This window comes from Citrus clementina, unplaced genomic scaffold (assembly GCF_000493195.1).
Source record: "Citrus clementina cultivar Clemenules unplaced genomic scaffold, Citrus_clementina_v1.0 scaffold_3, whole genome shotgun sequence".
NCBI classification, from domain to species: Eukaryota; Viridiplantae; Streptophyta; class Magnoliopsida; order Sapindales; family Rutaceae; genus Citrus; species Citrus x clementina.
In genome coordinates, this window is record NW_006262339.1 from 43,753,665 (window position 1) to 43,769,095 (window position 15,431).

The 15,431-nt window shown below is 34.1% G+C and overlaps 2 protein-coding genes across 3 annotated transcripts; both read right to left on the reverse strand.

The window, feature by feature from the left end:
• Positions 1-2,737: 2,737 nt before the first annotated feature.
• LOC18045859 (probable WRKY transcription factor 21) lies at positions 2,738-5,538 on the reverse strand. 2 transcript variants are annotated; one of them, XM_024189402.1, is made up of 4 exons: positions 5,297-5,538; positions 4,145-4,948; positions 3,902-4,027; positions 2,738-3,243 (listed from the first exon to the last, which is right to left on the reverse strand). In XM_024189402.1, exons 2-4 carry the CDS (start codon positions 4,930-4,932, stop codon positions 3,099-3,101), a joined length of 1,059 nt encoding a protein of 352 aa, XP_024045170.1. In that variant the 5' UTR covers positions 4,933-4,948; positions 5,297-5,538; the 3' UTR covers positions 2,738-3,098. The 2 variants fall into 2 exon arrangements, with proteins under 2 accessions (XP_024045170.1, XP_024045169.1); XM_024189401.1 differs by having other exon boundaries at positions 4,145-5,152; positions 5,297-5,537.
• A 5,927-nt stretch (positions 5,539-11,465) lies between these two features.
• LOC18045860 (signal recognition particle 9 kDa protein) lies at positions 11,466-15,087 on the reverse strand. The gene is made up of 4 exons (XM_006443837.2): positions 14,708-15,087; positions 14,345-14,413; positions 12,160-12,253; positions 11,466-11,792 (listed from the first exon to the last, which is right to left on the reverse strand). Exons 1-4 carry the CDS (start codon positions 14,777-14,779, stop codon positions 11,716-11,718), a joined length of 312 nt encoding a protein of 103 aa, XP_006443900.1. The 5' UTR covers positions 14,780-15,087; the 3' UTR covers positions 11,466-11,715.
• Positions 15,088-15,431: the final 344 nt, after the last annotated feature.

Consider the following 15,431-nt stretch of genomic DNA (forward strand, 5'->3'; position numbering starts at 1 on the left):
TTTCTTCTTGTGGCAACCATACAAACATTTTAGGTCAACCTTTTTGAATCTAGCAGGTGTTTTAACTTCTAAGGAATGTTTTTTAACTGCATTCAATTTTGCCGTGCTGTGCCATAAGAATAATTTGTGAGTCAACTATAATTGAGTAGAAAAATTATTTATACGAACAGCCACACGCCATTAGTGACTATCGAAACGTTCTCAATTATTTGATCTATGAGGAGAAATTTTCTTCGTCCCTGAGTTGTTTTTCGTCAATTGCTTTCTGGTGATGATTTTTGTGAATTTTTACTATTTTTCTTTGTATGAATTTTATTGATTTACAATTCTTTAATTATTCAAATTTATTGTTGAGCGTATGTTTGGGATTGTACTAGCTTCCCAAATAATCAAATAATCAACTTTCCAAATAATTTACTAGCACCTTTGATAAATCAAGATTATGAGAGTCACTTTTTAAATAATTTGTAACATCATGTTTGGTAATTAATCTTAAATTATGTTGCTTATACAGATAATGACTAAAATGGTATATAATTATTGTAATAATAAAAATTTCAAGTATTTTATTATTGGTAAATTGAATTCATATATATCAGATTTTTATTGAAAAATTATTTTTCAATAAAACGAATGAGTATTCTTAATTCTCTAAAGAAATTATTGTGAAATTTTGTCATTGTCAGCCACTGCATCGCTGCCGTCTTCGGAGAATAATTTAATTTTGATATTCTACATTATAAAATTTGATATTCTTTAAAATAATTTAATTTTGAAATTCTACCTTATAAAATTAGATTATCAAATGATTGGATTTTTTTTTTTTTGAATACTGATTAATCATCAGATTACTGGATTGCACAGATATTTACAACAACTGCTATTGTAGCAGAGATATTACACTGATATTTACAATTAGATATACATGATTGGGACTTACATTATTACATTGAATTCTATTGCTCAGACAAATAACCCCTCACAGGAGAGGGATGTCTATACTCCACTTGCATTTCGGCATTGGCCGAAGTGGCCAAATGATTGGATTTTGAAAAGCTATTATTTACTACTTTTAAGAATGATAGAGCCCCAATCATCTTATACAAGTGAGTATAAATTGATGTACAAATTGTTAAATAATCACTTTTAAATTTAGTTTACCAGACATATATTAGGTGTCAGTGACTATTTTTTGGAAAAATTGGTGAATTCTTTTTGTTTGTTAGAATTGGGTGTTTCATGTAAGTGAATTGCTCTATCATGTCCGTTGTATTGTATTTATGATTCAACAATTCAGATCTTCAATGGAAAATGGGATTTTCTCCAATTCCAAACAAAATCCTAAAAAAAAAAAAAAAGTGAAATTAAGTTTGAACTAAATTCCAGACATGAGTTTTGTTGTCCAGATCCAGAACATGACTCTGTATGAGGTTGGCCTGTTGTTATTGATTTATCTTAATTTTGGCATTATTATAGTCAAAGCTATTAATTTTTGAATTTTTTTTTTTATAATTATTTGCATTTTAGTCTAGAGAGGATTATACAGCTTTATTTAACAACAACAATGTATTATAAAGTTTGATACAAAGTTTGAACCCCGCTGGTATGTCACCAATAAATAATGGCTTTTTGTATGAATTAAATTGATTTTATTATCCTATTATTTAATATCTAGTTATATCATTTAGAATACATATATATTGCATTCAGATTGGTGTATAATCCCAGAGCTTGCTTCATAACCAACAGCAGCATCCTCGTGTTATCTGATAAAGAAGCAAAGTCATTACCAAAATTGAAAATGTCTTATGTTTGGGGAGCAATCTTTGTTAGGCAAAGGAATAATGAAGGCTACTCGCCAACTGCCAAGCTCTAATCCAACTTCAGGAACTCTTGTATTCTTCTTTGTTATTATGTTAATGCTTGAATAAGCTTTCTGTTTTCCCGATTGCGCAACCCCAGTCCACAACTAACAAAGATTGTTAGCTAGTCTGGTCATTGATAATCATACTTATTAATCAAGGTTACAGAACTCATCATTGTTACTTCAAACATTAGTCTATCCTCATTCAATATTTGAACTTTTTTTTTTCCTCATTTAAAAGGAAAAAAAAAAAAAGTATTACATTAATGTAAATCACATACATTTCTAATATAAAGGAGGTCTCAATATCAAGACCTGTTATATTATCCTGAATCCTTGCCAGGGTTTCAAAACTTTTGTCTAATTTGTTCACTAGTAATTTCGGACCCATTGTTGCGTGTGGCAATCAATGAATAACAAACACAGCAATATGCCAAAGCATTATTGCTGATTGCCCATGTGGGTCAATCTCATAATCCACATGCTTTTGTTGCCATGGAGGGGAAAGAAACAATCAGAGGGATAGGAAAGGTTGAACGATTTAAGTTGGAAAATTGATGGATTCAAAACCCTAGAAATTGACTCCGAGTCCCCACTCATTTTCCTTAAACCATATTGGACTGCTGTTGAAAAAAAACATGCAACTACATCCACCAAGGAGGAGGAGACCAGAAAAATACGAAAGAACACCAACATTCAAGTCGTTGTTAAAAGTGTGAAAAGTTTTACTTTGACTTCAAACACATTGCTTTGTTGTGACAACTCAATCATGACTTTCTCATGAAGAAATTTTAAGTACCTTGAATTTCTACCAAACACGAGAGAAACTGGAATCAACCTAATCATCAACTACTATTGCTTATTCTAAACTTGTAAACATACCATATTTGTACCATTCCATTCACTTCAATGGAACTCTAGACTTTAAAGCATTGATTGCCATAAAAGATGAAGAAGTTCTTACAATTTGAAACCCCATTCCTACATTGTTCTTTAGTCCACCCAAGGATTCAAGCCTGCAGCAGTCAAATTACTAAAAAGCCTTGGAAAGCAATCCTCCAAAGCCCAAAAACTCCCAAAAAAAAAAAAAAAACTGCTCCAAATATGTCCCCATGACTTAAGTCAGAACCATGCAAAATATGTACAGGGGCAATTCAAGCCAAACATATACAGCGGTTCAACAAATTCAACATCAACCGGCTTGAAGTGACATTGATGTAGCTTTCCAGGAAGTTTATGTGGTTGCGGATTGCGATGGTAACCTTGGGTGGTTATGTTCGCCTTCGTACGTAACAATAAGCATGGTTGGTTCTTCCAAGCACCGCTCCACATGCTTCCTGGCAGGACAACCTCTCATGCTGCTACACTTGTAGTATCCCCTGTGGAAGTTTAAAAAAGGTTTAAAATTCATATTAGGTTCCTTCAATTTCATACTTCTTTGAAAACAGTTATCCGAAATGCTTGAAAGAGCTCCTAAAAGCTAACTGATACCCAAACTCTCTACCATGGGAGACAAAGTTCCACACTTTACCTTGACACTTAAATATCTACGGAAACGCACTAATCAGTTCAGTAACAACAGAGCAAGCACCTAAAGTCATTCAAATAAAAAAGACAAGATGACATCTAACTTAACATATTCATTGGTAACCACCAGTGTAAAAGTAATATCATAACTACTCAACACAGGCATAGATGGTATACCCCAATGTACCAACCACGAATGGTCTTCAAACAAATACTATCGCTTTTGAGCGTGCATGAATAGAGAGAAGACAACAAAAAGGTTCCTTATTTATCTTCTAAAAACTTTCCTTAGAAGAAAAAAATACTATATCCTTTTCAATTAACACATTACCATATTGAATCACACAGCTTCGAAATAAATGTTCACATAAACCATGCCATGAAACGGTGACCGGTAGAATTGCAAATTACTGCCTTAAATTTAAAAGAGCATACAACAGAACTACAGCGAAACTTCATACACATTACTTGCAAATTAATCTCATATCAAAGACTGCAAATTGAATGTACCTAGGATGGGGAGAACCCTTGATTGGCTTCTGCCCATACTTCCTCCAAGAATAATCATCGGGAGGGATATCTGCAAGCTTGTTGCTGATAGCAGGTACCTTGATTGACTTCTTCACCCTATGCTTCCTGTCAATAAGCAACCAATAAGCGAAAAGAAAAGAAAAGAAAAGAAAGGGGGGGAGGGGGGTGAGGCAAGCTACAAATAAAAGAAAGAAGAATATGATGATAAAGAAATAACCTAACCTCTTCTTCGAGCAGTGGCATCTACCACTGCTTCCACATTTCACACTCCCATCTTCCCCCCTTCCAGAGCACTTCCTCTTGTGCTGTTGTGAACTCTGATCTGAAGAACGAGGTGCCCCAATCAAATGGAAGGCACTTCCATCCAAATTAGCCACACTACCATCCATACTCAAGGAAGAAATGAAAGACCTGTTGGATGACATTGTAGGTGTGCAGCTAGAGCTATCAAAATTAAGGCTAACCCCACTATTGCTCTTTCTAAACATCTTTTCAGCTTGAAGTTTCATATGATGCTGTTGCTGCTGCTGCTGCTGGTGGAGCAACCTCTGTTGTAGCTGCTGTTGCTGGAGGAAATGATAGTGTGCTGAAGTTGAAGGAGTTTGCTGACCAAGTTGTAGATGCTGTTTCCCATTTGAGATCAACTCCAAAGATGGGTTGCCCAGAGTTAACGAACTTTTAGCAAGCGATCCCATTTCTTGAACAGGGTTATCATGAAAACTAGATTGGAGAAATTGCAGATTCTTGGAAGGAATTTCTGTTTTATGGTGAGGATTCTCTAAGAAGATGGATTGGTTAACAGGATTTGGTAACTTCCTGAGCTTTCTCACTCTTGCATGACCCGACCCATTGTTGAGAAGGGAAACAACTTTTTTGAACCGAAAAACAGCCTCTCCAGTTTCTACCATTAAATTCTTATACTGAACCTGATCTTGGGGCTGACTCAACAAACTTAGAACTCTGTGGCAACTCTCAACAGCTGCCTTGTTCGCTTCTTCAACCTCCTCCATATTAACCCAAAAAACCCTAATTCCCCAAAAATAAAAAAGCCAAACCAAAACAGGCCATAAGATACTCCAAAGATCTCAACTTTTTTACGGGAGAAAAAAATCTTTTTAAGTCAAATTTCCATTTTCTGACCCATAAATGGTTTTCCAATTAAAGTTTAAAAAATTTAAACTTCCCAAATACGTTTGAACTTCCAAATTACTAGACGCAGAAGATCAGATTCTACGAAAATCAATTGGGAGAAAAAAAAAAAGAAAAAGAAAAAAAGACCCAGATAGAGGATTCAAAAACGCAAAAACTATTTCAACATCGAAATCTACAACCAAAAGAAGAAAAATGACAACAAAAAAGCACCAAATAACAGACCTTTGTTGGACTTGGTGCTACAAAACTTCAAACCCTAGATGACTCTCCTCCTCCCACGCCTTTTTTTTTTTTTTGGGTTAAGATTGAATGGTGTGAAAGAGAAGACTTCGCCTCACTTCAGAATTCACACCTCCATATGAATACAAAACCCCCCATTTCTTTTGAGTGATATTTTAATAATATATATATATATATAAATATATTACACATATTTTTCTACAGAGAGAAAAAGTAAGACACATTAATTTTTATATAAGCAAAGGAACACAGGAAGAAGCACAGAGACTAATCTGAGAGAAAAATTGAAACTGCCGTCTCTGTCACAGATTTCAGAGTGGGCCCCACATCAAAGACCTTGGCTATTGAATTTATTATTCATTTTCCCTCTTCCTTCCCTTGTTTCTGGCTTCTCTTTAATTAAAGGTTTTTTTTTTTTTTTTTTTTAAGACTACCATTTTCAGCTTCAGTTTTACCACTCCCAGAATCCGGACATGCAGTGTGGTTTTCTCATTTTCTGATAGTTGATATTTGAGTTGAGTTTAAGCTTACGATACATGGACACAGATTTTGACAGGCTTTTAATGTATAAGTTAATTATTTTCAAATTTTACTTCAATTATGATTTCCCAAAAAAAAAAAAATGTGTAAGACAAATGTTAATTATGATTTCTTATATATATATTTGTCCCGAATTTTAAATTTAAAAAAAAATTCTAAAACCGTGAAGTTTAAGAAATTTAAAATTTAAAATTTAAAATATATATTATGATTTTTTAAATTTTTTTTAAATTTTTAAATTTTGAATTAAAATATTTCTAATATATATAAAAGACAAATGTTAAATTCCTAAAATTTGTAGTGCGCCTATATTGCATTGGGGGTGTGTATATATTGCATAAATCACGAGTTTTTCGTTGTGATTTTTAACTTATTCATGACGCTCTCAATTAATTTTGTAACATAACAAAATTCGTAAGGATGCAACATGTGTTGCACGTAATGCAATCGATATACCCGTTTGTTGCATGTATTTGTTGTCTCTCCTGCTGCCTAATATTTTTACCGCAACTTCTTAGCCCGGTTAAATAAACAGCTATCGGCTCGGACATTATTTTTCCTGCCTTTGTTTTTGCTTTTGCGACTAGTTATCATGATCACTTTTACTTTTGTGTACGTTAAAAAGATAGATGCTTAAAGGAGTCCCTAATTTCCAACCTAGCTATTTGCTGATTACCCCCCTTTGCTGTAAATGATGCGCCTGCTTTTGTATTTATTGTAATTGCTATCATTTGCATTATTCGCTTTTTCAAATGGTTTTCACATCTCTGTGCCCCAAAGCACCCACCCACCATATAACATTTTGAGAATAACACAAAGTAGATATAGATAATTAGATGTGGATGTGTTAAAAAGTAAAAATCTTTTACTAGGAAGTTTTTATTACCATTAACAAACCATATAACATTATATTCTAAGCAATTACGAATGTGATTATTCCAATTCGATTTACTATCATACATGTAAAGAAATCAAGATCATCGCTTTTAGATCCATTATTCCTCAAACTATAATTACGAAAGGTATGAAAATAATTTTTCAGTTAACTCAGAAAAAGAATGAGCATTCGGTGGGGGGAATTGGAAAAGAAAATGAGTAAATATCAAAGACTAACTGAAACTTTGACCCTTTTGAATCAAGGAAGAGAAAAACACAAAGGAAACAAAGAGCAATTGGCAAGGCCAAAAAGTCATTCATTCAACCAAAGTCCTAAAGCAAGGGTCCAGTGGCCAGCCAGAGTGCGACCGAGGGATTTATTTGGACTGCGCGGGGGGGGGGGGGGGGGTGGGGAGTAGAAACAAAGCTACTGCTGCCTCTCTTTCCCTTGGCCTTCTTACTTCGCTTTCAAGTATGATTTTTCTCTTCCATCTCTTTCTCTCTACATCTCCAAATTCCTATAATTGCCGTGCGGCTCTCTGGCCACATCCTCCGGGGCACACACTAACTATATTAGTATATTTATTTATTTTTTTTAAGGAAAATGCACTGGGCAATCGTACACCTGTAGCCGTTGCGAACGCTGCCCAAGAGGAGGCTGCCACGTATACAATTTGAGTTTTCCGCTATGTCTGACACGTGCTCCGATGCGGGCGCTTTGTGTGTGATGCCTGCTTTGACTGCCACGGCATGCCACTTGCTATCTTGCGCTGTGGGATCCCTGTCAGGTCGGTGATTGACAGCTCGTGGGCCCACCTTGGTCCCGATGCCGTTGACTTTTATTGTTTTATCTCTCTCTCTCTCTCTCTCTTAATCATCTCGTTTTTCTTGTTTCTGAATTTCCTTAATCGCGTACTTTTAAAATTAAATTTCAAATGAAAATTCTTCTCAACAAACCAAAAAAAAAAAACAAAAATTGCGGATGAAATTAAGGGACCAGTGGAGGAGCTGTTTGTACTTCCACATCACCCAAAACACAAATCTGGGAGTAGAGTATTATCAGAAATTATTTTATCCCTTCTGTCTGACTATGGTTATGAGGGTAATAATTTGAGTTTCTATGAACTCAAAATCTCTTAATTAATTATAATTGTATAGAGATTGTTTATAATATTTTTTTTTTATGAAATACGAGTGAAGTAGAGATATTATTTTTCTATAAGGAGTATTTGGCTGGACATCTACTTTATAAAATAAAAATATAATAATATAAGTCACATGTATATATCTTATTATAAATATCAGAGTAATGATATGTTGTCATTTATAAATATTTTTGTGTAATACAATAACTTGATGCTTAATCAGTTTAAAAAAAAAAAGAGAAAGAAGCATACCCTCAGGGTTTGGGTGGCTCGATAATCATCCGTTTAGATTAATAATTTTCACCTATTTAACTTTGGATATATGCCGCTTGACACGTGGTGAGTGGTCAGCTCGAGCCCTCACTTTGATTACTCTCATAATTCATCACACAATTAAAAAATTGGATAAAAATAAATATTTCTCTTACTCATATTAACAGAATAGAAGTTTCATCAAGACATTTGCCGATAGAAATTTAGATTGTATTATATTAAACTTCATCTAAAATAGATTTAGTAAGTTTTTATTATTATTATAAATATCAGTAAATCTGTTATTGCTCTCTCTCTCTTTATGTGCTTTGCTTTGGATGTATAACACAAAATTCAAAATATGGAAAGTATAATTAAAAATAATTTGTAACCGTTATGACAATTGTTAGAAAGTAAATTTATCCCTTCCTTACCAACTATGGAGTATGGACTAGACATGAGACAAAACAGACATATAATGAAGTTGGCGCAACTACTGCTACGAGTCCCCGAGATTTTTGTCTTAAATCAGCAAGAAAATGCTTTGTCACGTCCATCTCCCATGTTTATAAAAATCTAAGCATGTGCTTTGACCTTTACAGATCACGCGTGTGGAGTTTTTTCATGTGACTTTATATATTTCCGTCGTTGTTGCATATTTTAAGAGACCACTCCTTTACGCGTGCTTTTCAATTACAAGTTTAATACAACAACTGTAGTACAAGTTACGATTATTAGGCAAGAAGATTATAGTGAAATTCCATTTTTCTAGGGAATATTAATATATCAACCGCAAGTAAGAGATTTTGGTTGAATTGGATGATGAGAGAGAGAGAGAGAGAGAGAGAGAGAGAGAGAGAGAGAGAACAATTTCTGTTTTTAAGAAAATAAAAGAAATAAAAACGTCAACTTAATTTCAGCATGAGCATGTTAATGGTGTTACTAATTACATGTGGAAGAAATGAGGAGAAAGAAAAAAAAAGAAAGTGAGATGAGAAAGAAGAAGGAATCAAAGCATATATATATATATATATATAATATAATGATCAGCAGCATCAAACGAAAGTGGGAAAAGCAGTACAGCTAATCAGTTATTCATTCAATAATTATTGCAAGAATTTTCCACTTTACAATGTTTTTAACTTTGAGGATACCACTTTAATCACCCAATAAAGTTCAGCTGCAAAGCAAGATGTTGTATCATCTGTTGTACGCATAAGTTTATTAACCCGGCTAGTTGTTTTTATACTCTTTTAGGGATGCCAAATGCGGTTTTAGAGAAAGCATAAGGGTCGCCCTAGAGCTGGGCTCGGGTTTTCATTATTATTTTATTTTTTTTTTTTAATTATCATAAACATAAAAATGAATTAATACTGAATCTCTAATTTAAGCAATCTCTTATTAATTAACGATTAAGAGAAAGTTTAGTATTATAATTTAAATTTTTTAATCATTATTGATTTATGAATTAGGAATTTAAGGTTTTTTTTTCTATTTTTCTATTATTTTTAAAATTTCAATTACTAAATTTATTTTTAAAACAAAAATAGAGGGCCCAAACTTTTTCCTTAAGCCTTTATCCAAGCCCTCATATGGAGGGCTGGGCCAAAAGACCACGGGAGGGTCAAGCCAGCTCGGATTTTTTTGCACATCCTATATGGTTCAATACAATAGTGGTGTGTTTACTTCTTAAATTAAAAAAAATGAGAATAAATTTTGGGTGTGACTCATAAATTTAAAAATGAAAAGTAAGAATCTCATTCGCACAAGAAGATGAGAATAAAAATAGGGAAATGAGAATGAATAGTAAATTAATATTTTTATGCTTAAACAAAATTAAAAATTCTTTTTTATCCATTTAAATAATAACATTATTATTATTAATTACTAATAGTATAATATTAAATAATAGTAACATTAATAATTATTATAATGTAAGTAAGCATTCGGCATAAGCTTTAAAATCTGTATTGTAAATATAAAAACTTCAATACTCATTTGGTAGAATTCACTTGAATTATTGCTCTTACTAAATGTGTAGCTTATAGTTATATTCAATGAGTAATACAAGATTAATTTGTTTTGCAATACCACACAATCTTTAGTAAAAAAATTCATTATCTTTATTAATCAAATAATTCAGTCAATAAATATATTATAGAGTATCTGATAGAATTTATATGCGAAAACGATATTCAAATGAAAAGTATGGTAAGTTTAGAGAAAAATCTCATTTGAAAATGTTGCTTTTCATACTTATCAAAAAAAAAAAAAATGTTGCTTTTCATAGAAATATCACAGCCTATTTCTAATTTTAACTTTTTAGTGGGGCTACTAAACCCTAATAATTAGTAGAGTGGTGCATTGGGGTCGGATCCAAATCCAATGGACTGAGGACGTGCATGAGATAAATGAGGTGCGGCCATGAATGATTAATTAGCGTTAATTAATTTCTTCAATCTAAATTTTCCTGGATTTAGGTCTCCTCCCCTCTTCAGTCTTAACATCATTTTCCCTTATCAGATGAAGTTTATCTGAATTCTCAAAGATTATGGGCAATGAATTAATTAATTTAAATCGAAACACACTGCACTGCCTTTGAGGCAAGCATCAAAGCTTCAACTTTTTGGACCCCATTGCTGCATGCTGACGCCCTTGTCTAGCAAACTTTAGAGTGCTTTATTTGCTTCGAAAGAGTGCAAACAGCAATCTGGAGCCACGTACATTAATTCTTTAACCATTTGTTTTGTGTCAAGAGCAACTGCTCATACTATAAGGTTGATCAAATTTATTTAATGATGATAGACTGAGTCGGGGTGGAATCAGAGGACGTTACTTCTTATGCAGGCGAATCGATGGTGGCAAGCTTAGGAGCATCATCGGGTCATGCTGATAGACTCATCAAAAAAAAAAAAAAAAAAAAAAAAAACACTTTTGAGAAACCAATACCCAGGAACATAGCTGACATGCTACCTTCCCTACACCACAAAACTTCTGCAGCAGGCCAAAACTGAAGAGTACCTCAGCCTCCCTGCCTGCAGTCTGCAGAATGTCTGAATGCCTGCAGTCTGCACTCAACTCATAAAATAACAAGATTACGAGTCATGCTCCAGTTACTGCGATAGGTATATATAGTATAAGCTTCCCATTTTCTTTTACGAGTTACGACTCCTAGGCAAGGCTTTGATTAAACGCCCCCAATGCTTTGGTTATTATTTACAGAAGTGCGCCGAAGCATAGCACGTAAATAGGGATACGTAACATAGAACTTGTAATGAGCTATTCCGCACACAGTAGCATATAATCATGTTCGTTAAACATAACAGTGATCATAAAAATAATGAAGAAGATACAAGCACCGCAAGCCCATAACCTCGATTAAACCATAAACAGAAAAATTATAGGAAAGTGAAAAAAGAAGAGCAGGGGAAATTAATGTTTCTATAGAAATTCCCTTGAAATTCTTCGTGACCGAAATAATTTCGCCAGAATTTTAGTTGGCAATGAAATTGCAAAAATTCTTTCAAATCAAACATCGTCTTATAACATTTGGTCAATGACTATTTGCCTATCTAGCAGCCGACAAAGTCACTGTTTCCTTCCCCTTCCTTTCTTTGCTGGCTGTGCTTCCATTTGTTCTTTTCCAGTAACTTCTGACAAGTCCACTGCAAAAGTAAGAGGCACAGTTACTGCCAAGCACAATTTGATGGGATAAAGATTCAAGACCGAAAATCAACTTTCACTGAGGAATGATAATAAATGATAGGAATGTTGTTTCCAAGAACATATAAGTTCCAGCTTCAATCATAGCCCATATAATTAACATTAAAGTATGTTCAAAAGCAGTACTATTATATACCTATTTCATCAAATAAATTGTCAATGTATCCTACTTGGCAAATGATTGATACTTTTACAAATAATCCTATCACAGATTTGTATCTTCAACAACTAGAGGATAGAAAATTAGATTTCCAAGGGTGTTAAAATACGACCCGAGTTAGGACATAATAGTTTAGGGGAAGATGGTACCATCAGGGCCCCGGGCCATCAAAGCAAAAAATATGTTGTTCAGTTTCTCCATCTTCTTAGCATCCTGTGCTTGGTCTGTCTTGAACTTAAGACACTGAAACAGAGAAACAAAGAACTATAAAAACACAATATCTTAACGCATTGATAACAAAGGCTTCAAGTTCTGCATACTTACGCCATAACTACATGCATGTATCTATGACTATGCTTGCGTTTGCGTGTGCATATATGATTTTGTCCTACCGTTAAGATAAACGAATCCCGGTTACTACCAAACATGTGGGAAAAATCAGCATTTAATGAACCAGAGCCAATATTATTTATGTTAGCAAGGAGGATTATCTCTCAACTTACCCAAGACTTTAAAATTTGAAGGAGAAGAACTCACTTCCAATGAGGTCCAATATGGTGCATATGAATCTACAGCATCATACACAATCAACCAATTACCACCTCACTCCAAGGCACTTGTGTAAACTACCATGTCCGCCCAAGGTCTATCTACACTAACTTCTGTCTTGCCTCAATTTGCACAATATAACAAACTTAAGAAGAAAGGGTAGGAATTTTCCTATTAGCGAAAAAAAGACATAAAGCTGCTCATAAATAAAGGGTCCTCTAGGCACAATTCAGCCCCTGGTAGCTTTAAAGATGTCATATGCAGTGCCAACATCATTTTATACTCTAAAATGATCAAAGTGACACCACAATCATGAGACAAACTACTTTTTGCTACAAATTGAGGAAAATGATGCAAAATTAAGGCATACTTCTTCCACATTAAATTGCTACAATTCAAGAAGAGTCTCTATTCTCTACCCAAGAAGCATCTCTTCAAAGTACCTCTTTTACAATTATGATGCATCTGAAATCGTATTTCCATCTTCCCCCTAAAAGGCAGCTTATAGTTGCATTCTGAATATTCCTCTTATTATTATTATAATTGTTTTTCCAAATATCACCGAATTAATTTTTCCAATTTTCCTCTATCTATGCAACCTTTAGATGTGATTAACAAAGAAGACAAACATGAATCTGCAACCATTAATCAGCAAGTGAAATACCTCTTCCCAAATCAGTAATCCCAGACAGAAGGCAAGTAAAAGAGAGATTACAGACTTGAAAAGGAGCTGAACATCTGAACTAATAATAAAAGAGAATCTTTGCATCTGACAAGAGCCCTTAAAACCAGAAAACTAACCAACCAAAAAGTTTATGTTCAATCTCAATTCCAAAATTGATCACAGCTTTGTGCTCCAAAAGCATACCTATTATGACAAACTACAATTGTTGCCACACACTAGTAAAACTGAGAAAAACCAAAGCGTCCGTAACAAAGTTAAGGAACCACTTAACAAAGTAACAAACATTACTTTCAATTATAGTTGCAGCATGATGTGCAAGGTGAAATAGTATTATGATCTCAAGGATATTAACTTAACTATGTATAGGATCGAAAAAACCATCAGTTTATATTAATAAAAAAGAAAAAAATTCCAAGATTCAAGCACTTAGAGCTTACAGTGCAATGCGTTCAGCTCTTTTTCATCCATGCTGATAGATGAAATTACTAGAATAGGTTGCCTACCTAAGAGTCCCTCACAAATCCTTCTACTCAAATCCGCGGTTCTAAACCAATCCCATCTCATCAAAACTATTGAAAATGAAAGAGAGAGATGCTATAGCAATTTACAGTTCCTAATATACAACACAGCTAAGACAATCACATAGACCCCAAAAAAAAAAGCTATTTCTTCTAGGCTTTTATCAGAGCTAAACTTAAATCAAATCTTTGCAAAACCCACCCAGATGCCACCAAGTGAAGCGTCTTACTGAAAATCCATCATTAACTTCTCAAATCCAAGTCTTTACTAATAAGCCACTGGTTGCAAAATACAGAGGCAATAAAGGATAAGGTTATTTTCCTGTATTCATGATTCAGAAAGGTATGGCACTATATTTCCCATTCCACACGTAACTTCACTCCACAAACATCCTCCCAAGTTTCAACATTGGAAAACCAAACAAAAGCACAAAAATTTAGCTAACTCAAACACAAAAGCTCAACATCCATTGCAATTACAAGCCAATCTGCAATGTTTGACTGAAGCATTAAACATAAACAAATATACATTGCAACCCGAAATTCATTAAAAAAAAAAAATGGAGTGGATGTAATTCATACCTCTTTGTTATCAGTGACTTTGAGAACCAATTTACCATCGCAATGCCGATACTTCATGCAATATCTAGTCTGCGTCCCAAATTTGATTAAAAAAAATCAAGCCAAAAAAAAAAAAAGAATCAGTCCATTTCACATTATCTATCAATAAAAAGTATTCCTATAACTCTGTTTAATTGCCGAGGAAAAAAAAAGATTAATTATTCCAAGATAACATTGTCAAGAAAATGGAAGCAAAAGGGTAAACAGTGGCTATTATCACGCCGGTTTTATCTTAATGAAAAAAAAAAGCAATAAATTCAGAATCATACTTAATTATCTTCTCGGCAATTGAACCAAAAAGAAAAAAAAAAAAAGGTAGCATACAGATTGGGGATCGGCTTTGTACAACTGAACGGATCGCCCAACGAACTCGTCCCACGAAGTTACGTAAACCATTGTTGCGCCGCTGAGAAATCGAGAGAGCAATTGATACAAGTAAATCTGTATATGAATCGTTAAATGCGAAGAGAGGAGTGCTTGCCTTTTTTGTTTTGTTTCGTTAATACTTGAGTTTGTGGGGTTTTGGAGAACTGGCCTTCCCAATTTACTTGCAGTCCGGATCGAAGAGATTCACGGGGGCAAGGCAAGAGGTCTTTGTTTGAAAGAGACGGAGACAGAAAAGAGAACGGAGAAGCCAATATCTAAAGCTTTCCCCCTGGTGGGTTTATTGACGGTAGGATTTTGGCATTTCGATTATTTATATTGTGGGGCCAATTATATCCCGCCGCGTCAGCAATAAGGTTATGTTCTTCTTCTGTTTGTTCAAATGATGAGATATGCGTATTTTCCAGTGACATGGGTTTAAAAAAAATAAAAAAATCATTTTTGGAAAGTGGTGTCAACGAACGGAACTCTAATATCAACTTACAAGGGTCGACTTCGTGAACCCGTTATCGGCACAAGGCCATTAAATGTTTTGCAATGGATGAGTAGGCTAGCTGCTCTGCTCTGCTTCTATTAGAGTTTAGAGCAATGATTGTGAATTTACAATTGATGAATAATCAACTTTATCTCCACATTAGCACAGAGCAGGATTGAGCTTCCCATT